Genomic DNA, 12,613 nt, shown 5'->3' on the forward strand with positions numbered 1-12,613 from the left:
ATTGCATTCAGAGACCAGTTGATCAAATCCATAATTCCTCTTTTAGGTTTTAGAGAACAGACTGTGAGAGAGTGTTCAGGGAAAAGTAATACAAAAAACACGAGACTAGACAAGGACACAAGAGATTAAGCAGGGAAGCTGAGGGAGAGGAGGAGGAGAAAAGTGCGACCGCCTTCGTCAAGAGCAAGAGCAGATGATCAGCTTCTCCACAGGTCAGTGAGCGATGCTGGACATGTCCTTAATCAGCTGAAGACAGAATTTCACAACAAATCAGTAACTCGTAATCTACATGATAGAGGACCAGTAAGGCTCTGAGGTCCCTCCCCCCACCCTGGACCGCCCCCGACGACCCCGGGAGCTCCAGTGTGGGGGCGGTCGGAGTGATTCCCTGACAGTCATTATTTTTCATTTTATTGCTGCAGTTACTGGCATAGATTGCCTTTCAGAATAAAACCTAAAACTTCTCGTTCTTGTCAAAGAGTACAGTTGGTGTCGTCCCTGTACGCCCGGCGCCGGCGGTCAGTACAGGCTGTGGATCGGTACCAGGGCGGCGTTTCTGGTTTTCTCCAGCAGTTTCTCCCTCAGCGTTTGTTTCTGGACTTCATGCCAGACGTAGCGAGGGTGCTCCACACGCGGAGGCTGCCCCGTCGGTGTCCACTCCACCTTGCGCCCGTCCTCATCGCGCTGGACGTGGTCAGGCGTCAGCGCCACCAGTGTGTTGAAGCACACGCCGTCCGTCTTGCCATTCTGTCGGCCGTTGTGCTGCAGACTGAGCACGCCCAGCGTGTTGACATCATGGTCGTAGTAAGCCGACTGCATGGCTTCCTGCACCACCATGTTGGCCGCCCAGGTCACCGCGTGGGTCCTCACCGCCGCCGCTGTTGGGAGGTGGGGCTCCGGGGCTGCCAGCAAAAAAATCACGTCTGTAATATTCTGGATATTTATCGTTGAGGTATTTGTATATATTAGGGCTGTTTCTTATATTTGTAACTTTCTAATATATTGCATTATTTAATTTAGTTCAGTCTGTTACTGAGGCTCAGGGTCCTACTTAATTACAGGTTATTTAGGAAGATGTCACACTTAAAACACTTTAACTCGGCCGTGTTTTCAGGAAAAAAGCCAAACTGTAGAGTGCGTGAAGTTTTCTGTCAGTGCTAACGAGTGAGTTTGGTACCTCTGATGAGCAGAACCCAGATGTGCTCCTCAGCACCGACGAAGACCAACATGAGTCTCTGCACCACGTGACGGCAGCTCAGGTCTAAGGGTAGCGTGACAGGATGGCAGGGACTCAGACGGTATCTGAAGGCAGCACGGCAGGAAAGTCAGGAGTCGCCACGTCAACATTGTACAGATCAAAAAGAGGCTGAACAACTCAGATAAAGGACGTTTTTAAACACACTGAGGTTAATTATGGAGTTCCACAGGGTTCAGTGCTAGGACCAATTCTGTTTACATTATACATGCTTCCCTTAGGCAGCATCATTAGAAGACATAGCATACATTTACACTGCTATGCAGATGACACCCAGCTCTATCTGTCCATGAAGACAGATAACACACACCAATGAGTTAAACTGCAGGAATGTCTTAAAGACATAAAGACCTGGATGGCCGCTAACTTTCTGCTTCTTAATTCAGATCAAACTGAGGTTATTGTACTCGGCCCTGAAAAGCTTAGAAATATGGTATCTAAGCAGATTCTTACTCTGGATGGCATTACCTTGGCCTCCAGTAACGCTGTGAGGAACCTTGGAGTCATGTTTGACCAGGACATGTCCTTCAACGCACATATTAAACAAATATGTAAGACTGCATTCTTCCATTTGTGCAACATCTCTAAAGTTAGAAATATCCTGTCTCAGAGTGACGCTGAAAAACTAGTTCATGCATTTATTACTTCCAGGCTGGACGACTGTAATTCATTATTATCAGGAAGTCCTAAAAACTCCCTGAAAAGCCTTCAGCTGATCCAAAATGCTGCAGCAAGAGTCCTGACAGGGACTAGAAAGAGAGAGCAGATTTCTCCTGTTTTGGCTTCCTGTTAAATCCAGAATTCAAAATCCTGCTCCTCACATACAAGGTCTTAAATAATCAGGCCCCATCTTATCTTAATGACCTTGTAGTACCATATCACCCTATTAGAGCACTTCGCTCTCGCTCTGCAGGCCTACTTGTTGTTCCTAGAGTATTTAAAAGTAGAATGGGAGGCAGAGCCTTCAGTTTTCAGGCCCCTCTTCTGTGGAACCAGCTTCCAGTTTGGATTCAGGAGACAGACACTATCTTTTAAGTGCACTGGTACTCCATAAATAAAACTGATGTGAATTTAAAGTGATGCTGCAGGTTAATCGGTAACTAAACTCAACTCTGTGGTGTGTTTCGCTGAGTTTACATACTTCAGTCCGGATTCGATGAGGCGGAGGATGTCCCGCCCTCTGAGTTGGAGCTCTGACTGTCTGTCCCACCACGAGGCCTGAAGAGACTCCTGATCTGCTGCTGACAGACTCTTTAAACTTCCCCCTGACAGAAGAGGAGAGACACGCTCCTTAAACTCTGCTGCCCTTCATGTGATACACATATTCACCCAGCTTCCTCAAACCAGACAAAGCTAACGATGCGTTCAGGGGCTCGGAGTAAAAAGGTTACCCTTCAACACTAATAAAGTGTGTGACCTCTGACCTGTGACCTTGGCCAGGAAGATGAAACGGATCCACTGAGGTCCCTGCTCCTGGATGAGCAGCAAGGTGACTGGCTCACTTTCAAACCCCGCCTCCTCCTTCACCTGCAGACAAAGAGAACCGCAGCTGATGGAAGACAAAGCCAGGCTTTCTCTGCAGAGCTGGTTCAACAAAACCTGAAACCAAGATCAAAGACATCCCAGCGCTGCTCATCAGCTTTTTTTCCGAGTACCCTCACACAAAGAGGTGCGTTTGATGCATCGCTCAACACTTCTTCTAAAGACCAACCAAGCAGCTCGCTCTTCAGTCAGAGGAGCAGCAATAAGCAAGACTGCTGTTTGTAGCAGGGTGGTGATCACAGAGAGGACGGAGATCCTTTCACAGCATTACGTCCTCCTGAGCCGAGTCTGGGATGGAAAGCACGAAGTTCTGTGCAGGCCGGCTCGGACTGCTGCGCCTGTGATCCGACACGGATAGCAGGAAAAGTGTGACACTGAATTTATAGCTGAAGCAAACATCTCACAAAGCTGCTGCTCAACACAGGGCAGCTTTAAATACTGCAGCAGAAATCAGAGCAACCTGGAAACTCATCAATGTGCAGTCCCTTCTAATGATGGCCTTTAAAAAACTACACATTTAATTTAAGTTCCATAAAGCTTCATGTCATCTCCCAAATATCATCTTTAATGAAAGAAAACACTGAAACGGACTTCCGATTTGAACGTCACTGTGATGGCAGCACCTCGAGGTGAATAAAGAAGGGGGTGAGCGAAATACACCAAACCAATACTCGGAGGTGGCAATGAAGTGGTAGTTTAACAGTGGGAAAATAATGATAGCTTCCAGGCTGATACCTTTCTCCTCTCACTGCAAACCTGCTGCCGCACACTGTGATTCAACCCCAGCAGGCAACGGCTGAAATATGGCTGACTTGGACACTGTTACAGGAAATAAAAGACTTTCGCCAAGAAAACAGTGCACAACTGGGGGGATCAAGGAAGAAATCCTAAAGGTGAGCGCCAGACTGGACGAGGCTGAGGGCAGGATCGAGAACACCGAGGTCGCCATGATTGAAAAAATAAAGCTACAGGTGAAGGTTGTAACAACCCTTATTGTGTTATCGCACCACTAGGGGGGGTTGCCCTACTATTGTAGTAGTTGGGGGAGTCTCCTAGTGGGTGTGTGAGTATAGCGTGGCAGCCATTACATGCTGCTCGTGTTCTGCTCTCAGGACAGACCTCACCGTTGTAACGGCCTGGCGCCGGCGACTACCGATCCCCGCACATGTATGTACGGACAGAGTAGAGCCGTGGAGACCTGGCTCGTATGGTCTTATGTTGCTGACAATGAATAAAGGTCTGTTGTTTAATTTCACTGACTGGCTTCGAGTTATCCGGCTAACCTCCACACCTCATGCCCGCTGGACCTGTTAGCCGCTCCTTCCTCGCCAGACTGCTGTTACAAGGTGGAGGATAAACTGACAGACCTACAGAGCCGTACAGGAAGAGAGAACAAATGCATTTCTGCTGTACCCGAGACAGCAGCGCGGGCTCTACAACAGTGAGTGAGTTTGTTGAGAAGTTGCCGCTGGAAGGCCTGGGGCCGTCCAAAGATGAACTTGACGTACGCATTGAACGGGCGCACCACCCCCAGGCGACGCTCCCCTGCGATCTATTATTGTGAAATTCCTCAGCTTCAAAACAAAGGAACTTCTGCTTCGTACGGCATGGCAGAACAGAGGATTTACCTCCAACCAAGTGAGCTTGGACCCTGACTAACCCCCCGATTCTAAAAAAACCAAGAGAATACGCCAACGTGTGCGAGACCCTGAAAGAGCAGCAGATCCCCTCCAGCTTAGCTAAGGTGAAATATACCGATAAACAAAGATTTACAACATGGCAGTGGAAGCCAATAAGTACATGTCCAGCAAAAGCTACGCCGTGAAGCTCGTTTAATCAGCAGAAACAGCTTGTTTACAGAACCATCAGTGGATCAGGCAGAGACAGTAAGAACAGCAGGAGGGGACCAGACATTAGCACTGTTCACCGACGACCTACTACATCCTGTCCCACACAGGCACTCCCCAAAATCATGGAAATGCTCTCAGAGTTTCTCGGGATACAAGGTTAATGTAAACAAAACGCAGGTACTAACTCTAAACTACGATCCACCAATCGAAATGAAGAATCACTGTAAATGGAAATGGGACGCAGGTAGCATTAGGTACGTAGGGGGGTAATACATCGTGACGTCACCAAAATGTTTGATGCCAACTATGGTCCTGTGAATGAATCCATAAAATCTGATATACAAAGATGGGATCCCTAATTTCCCTCGGGATTAATAAAGTATTCTGATTCTGATTCTGAATCCCGTCCCTTTATTGGACCTACACTCTAGGATTGAAGCCATTAGATTAAACATGCTGTATTTGTTTCGGTCGCTACAGATTCCCACACCACAAAAACAGTTTGTGGAGTGGGATAGACTGCTGTCAAAATACATTTGGAAAGGGAACAAAGCCAGAGTTAAATATAAAACCCTCTATAACATAAGTCTATGAGAGTATTACTGTGCAGCTCAGTTAAGGCCATTGATATGTCTCTGTTGTTTAGATTACACTGTGGGATGGAAAGATCTGGAAGGAACAAATGTTAAAGTAATACCAGCTACAGCTTTAATATCAGACACAAAGCTACAGAACAAAACAAACCTGCCAGATGAACCAACACTAGCAATAAGAATTTGTGGTTTGGAAATGCCTCTAAAGTCTTTAGATAGTGCGTATATGACTCAGACTTTACCCTGAATCAGTGCGATAAGAGCTTCAAGAACTGGATTCCAACAGGCCTAACTAATTATTATCATCTGTCCGCAAGGGGGCATTTCAAAGCTTTGAAACCTTAAGGAGAAAATATGATTTAGACTCAGACGATTTCTTCAGATATCTACAGGTCAGAAATTATTTTAATCAAGACCTGAAAGTGAATCTAAACGATCGACGATTTGTAGAAACATTTGCATCATTAACTAATTCTGGAGCACACAATAAAATCATTTCCAGATTATACAACAGCATCCTGTGTAAAAACAACAGCACTGTTTATGTTAAAGTGAAGTGGGGAAAAAAAGCTAACCTGACAATTCCAGAGGAGTGTTGGGACCACATAAGCATACAGTGGACTACCACTGTTCTTTGGCGTGAATTTTGCTGGAAAAGCATCGTGAGCTTCTTCATCCCCACTGCTCAGAAAAGGTATCTGGGAACTGGTGACACTTGTTGGAGATGTGGGGGAGATGGTGCTAACCATTTCCATAATTCCTGGGACTGCCGGCTGCGAGTAAACAGGCCCTCACAAGGAGATGGTTCAAGCCTGAACCACCAACGACTGAAGACTGGATATATTCTGTAGAAGACATCTATACCATGGAAAAACTGTCTTTCTCTCTCAAAGTGCAGACGGACACCTTCTACAGAATATGTTTCAGCCTGTGAGGTGGGATTTTCTATCAAGCCTGACACTTTTATGCTGGTGCACTGATTTAAATACCCATGCTAATAATGCGAAGCTAACTTGGCTGCCCCACTACCCCCAACCCAAGTTCTTACGGGGTTTTTTTTTCAACTATAAGTTTACAAATCTGAAAGCAAAAGCAATGTAGAGAGTCATACTACTGTTATGTACTTTCTTAATAAAAGAGTTAAAAAGACAAGAAAACACTGAAACCCCAAAACCTGCAGTTCCTCTAATGTCCACCTGGGGCTCCACAAAGTCTCTGATTATGATTTTTCAGACATTTTATTGACATACAAATAAAAAAAAACATGTTCACACAGGTGACATAACACTGAGGTTAAAGCCAGATCACTCCTCCTCCTCGCCTCCTGATGTCTGCAAAGCAGTGTTGTTTTTGTCAGGGCAAGCAAGGAGGGCAGTGCTTACCCAATGAAAAAACAAACTGTTATTTCAGTATTTTGACTTTTTCAACCTTAAGTGATCGTATTTGGTCAAGTGGGAGGAGTTAATTAATGCTACATATCTTGGTTAGAAAGTTGGGAAGCTGCATTCACGGACCTTATGCAAACATCACACAAACACATATCTGCTAATCAGTGCTCAGTAATATCTGAACTGTAGCTCCGCCTCCTCGGATGCTCTGTTTCTACAGTGACATCACAGCAGGCATATTATTGGTCACATGATGTCGTTAAAACGCTCCAAAAGGCTCCGACAGCACAAACACGGTCCAGAGGTCCAGTTCAGGGACTCCCATTAGTTAAGGTGAAGCCTAGCACAGCTAGCTGCTACAGCCACCTGTACCACCATCTACCTGTCAGTCAAAGAGGCCACGCCCCCATTAATGCAAATTTTAAGCCTTAATACAATTTGAACAGGTGAGTAATAGAAACGCTCTTCTGTGTACAGCTGTTATGAAGGAGTATATGATCCACAGAGACCAAACTGTTTGTGTATCAGGCTGTAAACAGGTTTGTTTTAACATGGGAGGGACTGACTCACTGCTCCCCCTGCTGGACGCTGGAGGAGCTGCAGCTTCAGGCTCCTCCTCACTCACCTCCCTCTTCATTGCCTCCTCCAGGCTCTCTCCCACCTCCACCCTCCCAGCAGGAAGATACCACTGTTTGTAACAGTCCGGTTTGGCCTCCTGGACCATCAGCACCTCCTCCTGAAGGAGTGTTAATTAATTAAATAATCGATCATTTAAGGGTATTGATGAGACTGAGTGGCTACCTGTGGTGACCTCTGTTCACCTTTTCATTGAAGATGACAGCACAGACGATGTAGGTGACGTTCTTCCTCAGAGTGGCGGGTTTGCTCTGCTCCAGGCCCACATCACACACAGTGACCTCTGACCCCTGCCCACTCAGCAGCCTCTCCACCTGCTCCTCCACCTGCTGCTGTTCCTCAGCTGTCATCTCCATGTCTGTAAGAGGAAGAACAGAGAGCGTCTTCATCAGCTAAAAAAACACCTCAAAGCTCGAGGCTGTGACTGCAAGCGCGCAGAGGCTCACCTGTGATCCAGGTGTGGTGTTTCTGGTCTCTACCAGGTGTGACAGAAGCTGGGAGAGCTTCCTCTCTTACTGTCGGATCTGAATCCTGAGAACTGTAGTTCACTAAAAGTACTTCGTTACTTTCTCCGCAGGTACCGGCGTCATAAATCACGGAAGCCTTCCCCCGGAAACAGATGCCGGTGATAAAAGCACGAGCCCAACTGCTTCAGCTCGCCTGTTTTGACATTTGACTCCAGAAGGTGACACCGGAAGTGCTACTAATCTTCCTGTTCCGCGCCGCCGCAGTAAGAGCTTTTAACCCACTCGAACACCCCCCACGGGCGATTTGGACGGTACAAATTAAGATGAATACATCAGAAGGTAACTGAGCTCTAACCAATCAGGAGCAGCGTTCTTAAAACGGGTATTAGCTTTTATTTGTCTGTGCGCGTGCTTTATTGTGAAAATCTGACCCGGAAATCACGTGTTTTGTAGTTTGTCCTGGTCATTGCGACTCAGGCCGGTGTTATAACGCAATAAGGTCACAGAGAGCCGGGAGACGTACCTGTGACGGTGGAATAGGACAAACAGGTGAAGCAGCGGAGCCGGTCCGAACCGGTCCGAGCGGAACTCCGTCAGGTAAACAGGAAGTTGAACTGATCGCTCTCGCTGATCAATCCTGAGGTCCAGCAGTCGGTAATACTGCGTGTAGTACTATAATATAAGTAATGCTAATACTACTGTATGTGTTACTGTAAAAACTGTTACTCAGGAGGGTCAAAGGATCCAGTCAGAATCCAAAGATCAATTATTTATGTTATTTTAGCTGAAATGTGTTTCAGTGAGAGACACACCTAAACGCTGTTGTTGTTATAACGTGTGCCGGGTGAGCTCAGTTATCACAGAAAACAATCAGTGATGAGAAAATCAGCAGAGGCGCGGGGTAAAAAAGGACGGAGGAAGAATCTTTACTGAAACAAAAACGTGCTTTTACGTGCAGGTCGGCACCTGTGTGCACAGTCGGGGCTCGCGTGCACGTTCATGCTTGTGCGGGAATATGAAACACACATGAGTTAAAGATCAGACCACATTAATGGAAACAGAGAGACACAAACACGTGTTCCTTCATTAGAACTCCAGTGAATGCATTCGAAATAAAAACAAGCAGGTAGAAGGAGAACATTTGTTATATTCAGTCTGGCTCAGGGGGAACTGTGCTGCTGTTGACCGAAGTCCGAGGAGGAGAGGAGGAAGGCATGCTAGGAGGCAGACAGAGAGAACGTGAGATAAAGAAGGATTATTTTGAACTTTGATTGATGCAAAGCTGTTCTTGCAGGATATAAATATGGAGCTGCAGGTGAGCAGACGCCTTCTGTTGTGTCTTCAATGTGTCAGTTTTCTCCTGTGAGAGAATAAAATCAGCGACCGTGACGCGATGAATCTTCCTGAACGCTGTTTTGTTGTTCAGTTCTCTTTGTGTTCTTCCTGCAGGCAAACGTCTTCTTTAAGACCCTGAATGAGAAGAAACAGGTGAAGCTGAGCCTCGTGGTGTGTTCAGAGTGGGCGTGTGAGGGAGCGCAGCTGGAGACACGCCGGTGTTGGAGCGTCATGTGTGCATAGCTGCTCTCTGATTGGACTCTTGTCTCTGCTGACTCGGTCTGATGTTGCGGCACAGTAAGCTGCAGAAGCAGGTCCTCGCTCTGTACCGGCAGTTCCTGCGAGCCGGGCAGGACAAACCGGGCTTCCTCCCCCGAATCCGCGACGAGTTCCGAGAGAACTCCCGCATCAAGAAGACGGACGTGATGCACATTGAGTATTTATACCGACGGGGCCAGCGGCAGCTGGAGCAGCTGAGGAACGCCAACACCAAACAGCTGGGCTCCTTCTCCAAACCCAAAGAGCACGGCTGAAACCGCGTGACCTCCGAAAGACGCCGGCACCGTCAAACTGCTGCCATTGTGCTCAGGAGACGGGCTATGAAGGTCGCAGCAGCGACACAAGCTGCCGTGAAACAAATGTTGACAGTAATGAATTTATCTGCTGTCTGGAACAATAAAATGTGTCTGTGAGGCTTCATGTCTCCCTCTGAAATATCATTCATATTGTTTTCATGCGTCTGCACTGCATTCTGGGTAAATGAAGAGTGATGTGACTATTTTTTTTCAGGCATTACAAAGAAAATTAAAAAGTTTGTTTGTTTCCAGGGAAACTGAAACGAGGAAAACCTCGTGTTTTAGTTTTTACACAGGAAATTATTTAAAGGAGCTTAAATGGAGCCAGAGCAGGAGTGGGTTTAAAAAATCCGCCGATTTTAGTTTGAATAAAGTGAAATCGATTCATTAGAATCGATTTTTAAATATAAATGTATTTTGCCAGAAACGCCAGAATCTCACAAAACTATTTCAGCAACCAGCAAACAGTCGAAACAGTAAATGAGAGCAGAAACATGTAAACACAGAGTGTGGATCGTTCACCCGACGTCACGGGGTGATTCTGATGCTGCAGGTTTTCTCTCTCCAACCAAAATTCACTGAACCTGCAGCAAACGAAGGTCCAAACTACGCTTCACGCTTGATAAACATCGTCATGAACTCGCTCTGACTTTGGCTTTTAGTTCCTGCACAGCTCTCTCAGTGTCCTCAGACACCAGTTTACCATCAAATCTCTGTTTTCTGCATTATTCTCTGCTTATCACGCAGCAGTGCTGCGGTGTTCAGCGCTGTCGGCCTCTGACAACAATGCCTCATTTCTGCCGTTCAAACCGAAGAAATGTAAACTTTTACAAATGATTGCTCAGCTGTGTCTGTAATCAAACCTCTGTAACTTTGCTCTGCTTCACTTCAGCAGCATCAGGTCATGTTCACATGTTGATTCATGGTTTTCTTCTGTTTTGGATCGACAGCAGTATTTTTTTAAGGTTATCTGTAGACTTGATGTCTCGAGACCACTTTTACGTGGTCTCCGTCTTGTCTCCGTCTCCCCGTCTCAGATCGACATAGTGGTCGGGAGATCTGGAGTCAACAGTTTCCATGACACACACCGTAACGTTGGATGATGTGTCATTTCAAAAGCATCAGCTCTAAGAGCCGTGCTTACAGAGCGCTTTGTAGTGAATCAGACTCGACTCCCACTGAGCGAGAGCCGCTCCTCACTTAATTTCCTTTGGCTGCTCAGCTCTCACACAGGGGCTCAGCTATGCTCCAATCCCTCCATATTGTGGCCAATCACATGCGAGGATATAGGATAATATCATTGTGTGAAAAACAGAGAGGGTGAGAGTCACGTGGAGCGTGCGTCTGTCCTCTCAGTGAGTGAGACAGTGGACAGCGGTGAGGAGGGCTGTGCATCGCAAAAACACATATGCCCGACACCCGTAAACGAAGCAGCATCTGGCTGCAGCTTAAAGACTTTTTGGTCTCGGTCTTGACGACAAGTCTAGCTATCTGCTATAAAACGCCAGGCCAGGAAAATCTGCTTCATGATTTTCTGTTTTATCCTCAGTTCCTTTGACACAAAGGCCTCTGCTGTGATGCTCACGCCTCTGATGAACTTTGTTTTATACATAGATATAAAAATATGGAGATGAACTGATAACTGATCAGAATTAGAATATTTCTGACTGTCTGAGTCAAAACGGAATTGAATCGATTTTAGAAATGGAATCGATACCCAGCGCTCAGTCGGAGCTCTGCGGCAAACACGCGGAGACACGGTTGTGGCGCAGCACGCGGACGGAAGCAGCGTTTTGTTTCACGCACGCGGCGCTGTGGAGCCGCCGAGCTGCTTCTGAAGCGACGAAGAAGAAGTGATGTAAACAGGAAGTGGGGCATGTACGTCCACAAAAACTGTCGTGTCGAATTTGTGGATAAATGTGAAATTCAGCGAAAGCTGCTGAACACAGAGGAGCTGCTGAAGTTTGCTTTAGTTTAATCTCGGGACGTTTTTCTTAGTTTGGGGATTTTTCGCTGTTTTGGGGCCGTTTTCCGGTCATGTCCGGGTCAGTGAACCACACAGGAGAGATGAGCAACGCGCAGTTATTCCAGCAGGTAAATCCGTTTAATCTGATGTGAAACAAATGAAATGTAAACTTTTATCACAGCGTGTGTCACAGTAAATTAAACGTGGCTGAGAAGGTCCGATCGAAACGACCAAAAAGACTTTTAATAAGAACAGAAACAATTTAATTTTTCAGGAATCATTACAGGTTTCAGTCATCGTAGTCTAAGGAGCCTGGAGAGAAAAGCGCCTGGACTTAATCAGAGAAGCTTCTTCCGCTCCAAGAACAATTGGTCCCACATTTGAAATCCTGTGGGAGGGTCCCTGACATGTCATGGACCTTGTAATCTTCACAGGTGCAGGGTCACAGGAACATCAAACTATCAGCAGAGTCAAATTAAAATCTAACTCAGCTGAAAGGAAAACAGCCACAAATACTCCTGAAGACACAGGTACACCTGCAGGTGTTCAGGTGTTATCCTGTCCCTCTTCCTTTCCCACAGGCAGCAGGTACACGCTTTAGGTCTGTCTGTCTGTCGGCAGCTCTTGTATACCCACAGTTAAACCTGAAGTCACTTCCTGATCCACAGTCCAGCCCTCAGCCTCTGTACACCCACCTGTTTTTCATCCAGTTCGTTTTTAAGTTCAGTCCCTGCTCCTGATTGGCTGCTGAGGCTCACCTGCACAGAGGGATGCTGCGTCTTTCTCCATCAGCTCTGTCTTTGGTCTAGTTTAGTGAGTTTACGGGAGAATCTAAAGAGCCCCAGCTTGTTTCTGTTCATCTTTTTCACTTTTTGTGTTCATAAAAACACCTGTGGCATGTCTGCTGGGTTTACAGACAAAAACTCTGCGATTGGTTCTCATCGTGTTTCCTGCAGGTGGCGCTGCTGCGATGGTTGAACTCTCAGACTGAGGAGGACCGGAGGAT

General features: G+C 46.5%; 2 protein-coding genes across 4 annotated transcripts; one reads left to right on the forward strand and one right to left on the reverse strand.

Moving 5' to 3' along the window:
* Positions 1 to 76: 76 nt before the first annotated feature.
* nudt18 (nudix (nucleoside diphosphate linked moiety X)-type motif 18) lies at positions 77 to 8,051 on the reverse strand. The gene is made up of 7 exons (XM_005950739.3): positions 7,711 to 8,051; positions 7,450 to 7,622; positions 7,254 to 7,364; positions 2,680 to 2,782; positions 2,397 to 2,520; positions 1,178 to 1,302; positions 77 to 902 (listed from the first exon to the last, which is right to left on the reverse strand). Exons 2-7 carry the CDS (start codon positions 7,618 to 7,620, stop codon positions 520 to 522), a joined length of 1,017 nt encoding a protein of 338 aa, XP_005950801.1. The 5' UTR covers positions 7,621 to 7,622; positions 7,711 to 8,051; the 3' UTR covers positions 77 to 519.
* Positions 8,052 to 8,180: 129 nt separating this feature from the next.
* On the forward strand, positions 8,181 to 9,785 carry sdhaf1 (succinate dehydrogenase complex assembly factor 1). Of its 3 annotated transcripts, none has more exons than XM_005950734.3 (2): positions 8,181 to 8,328; positions 9,181 to 9,785. In XM_005950734.3, the coding sequence occupies exon 2, from the start codon at positions 9,351 to 9,353 to the stop codon at positions 9,597 to 9,599; it is 249 nt and encodes an 82-aa protein (XP_005950796.1). In that variant the 5' UTR covers positions 8,181 to 8,328; positions 9,181 to 9,350; the 3' UTR covers positions 9,600 to 9,785. The 3 variants fall into 3 exon arrangements, with proteins under 3 accessions (XP_005950796.1, XP_005950798.1, XP_005950799.1); XM_005950736.2 differs by having other exon boundaries at positions 8,197 to 8,385; XM_005950737.3 differs by lacking the exon at positions 8,181 to 8,328 and adding an exon at positions 8,678 to 9,046.
* Positions 9,786 to 12,613: the final 2,828 nt, after the last annotated feature.

This window comes from Haplochromis burtoni, unplaced genomic scaffold (genome assembly GCF_018398535.1).
Source record: "Haplochromis burtoni strain Fernald_Lab_line unplaced genomic scaffold, NCSU_Asbu1 Contig_839, whole genome shotgun sequence".
In the NCBI taxonomy this organism is placed as follows: Eukaryota; Metazoa; Chordata; class Actinopteri; order Cichliformes; family Cichlidae; genus Haplochromis; species Haplochromis burtoni.

Bases quoted from the DNA above. Each gene is read 5' to 3' on its own strand.
- nudt18 (XM_005950739.3), bottom strand. From the start codon at position 7,620: ATGGAGATGACAGCTGAGGAACAGCAGCAGGTGGAGGAGCAGGTGGAG. The intron at 7,365-7,449 runs GTGAACAGAGGT...ACACTCCTTCAG, and splicing joins CTGTCATCTTCAATGAAAAG to GAGGAGGTGCTGATGGTCCA. The intron at 2,783-7,253 runs GTGAGTGAGGAG...CTTTGTCTGCAG, and splicing joins AGGAGGCAATGAAGAGGGAG to GTGAAGGAGGAGGCGGGGTT.
- sdhaf1 (XM_005950734.3), top strand. From the start codon at position 9,351: ATGTTGCGGCACAGTAAGCTGCAGAAGCAGGTCCTCGCTCTGTACCGG.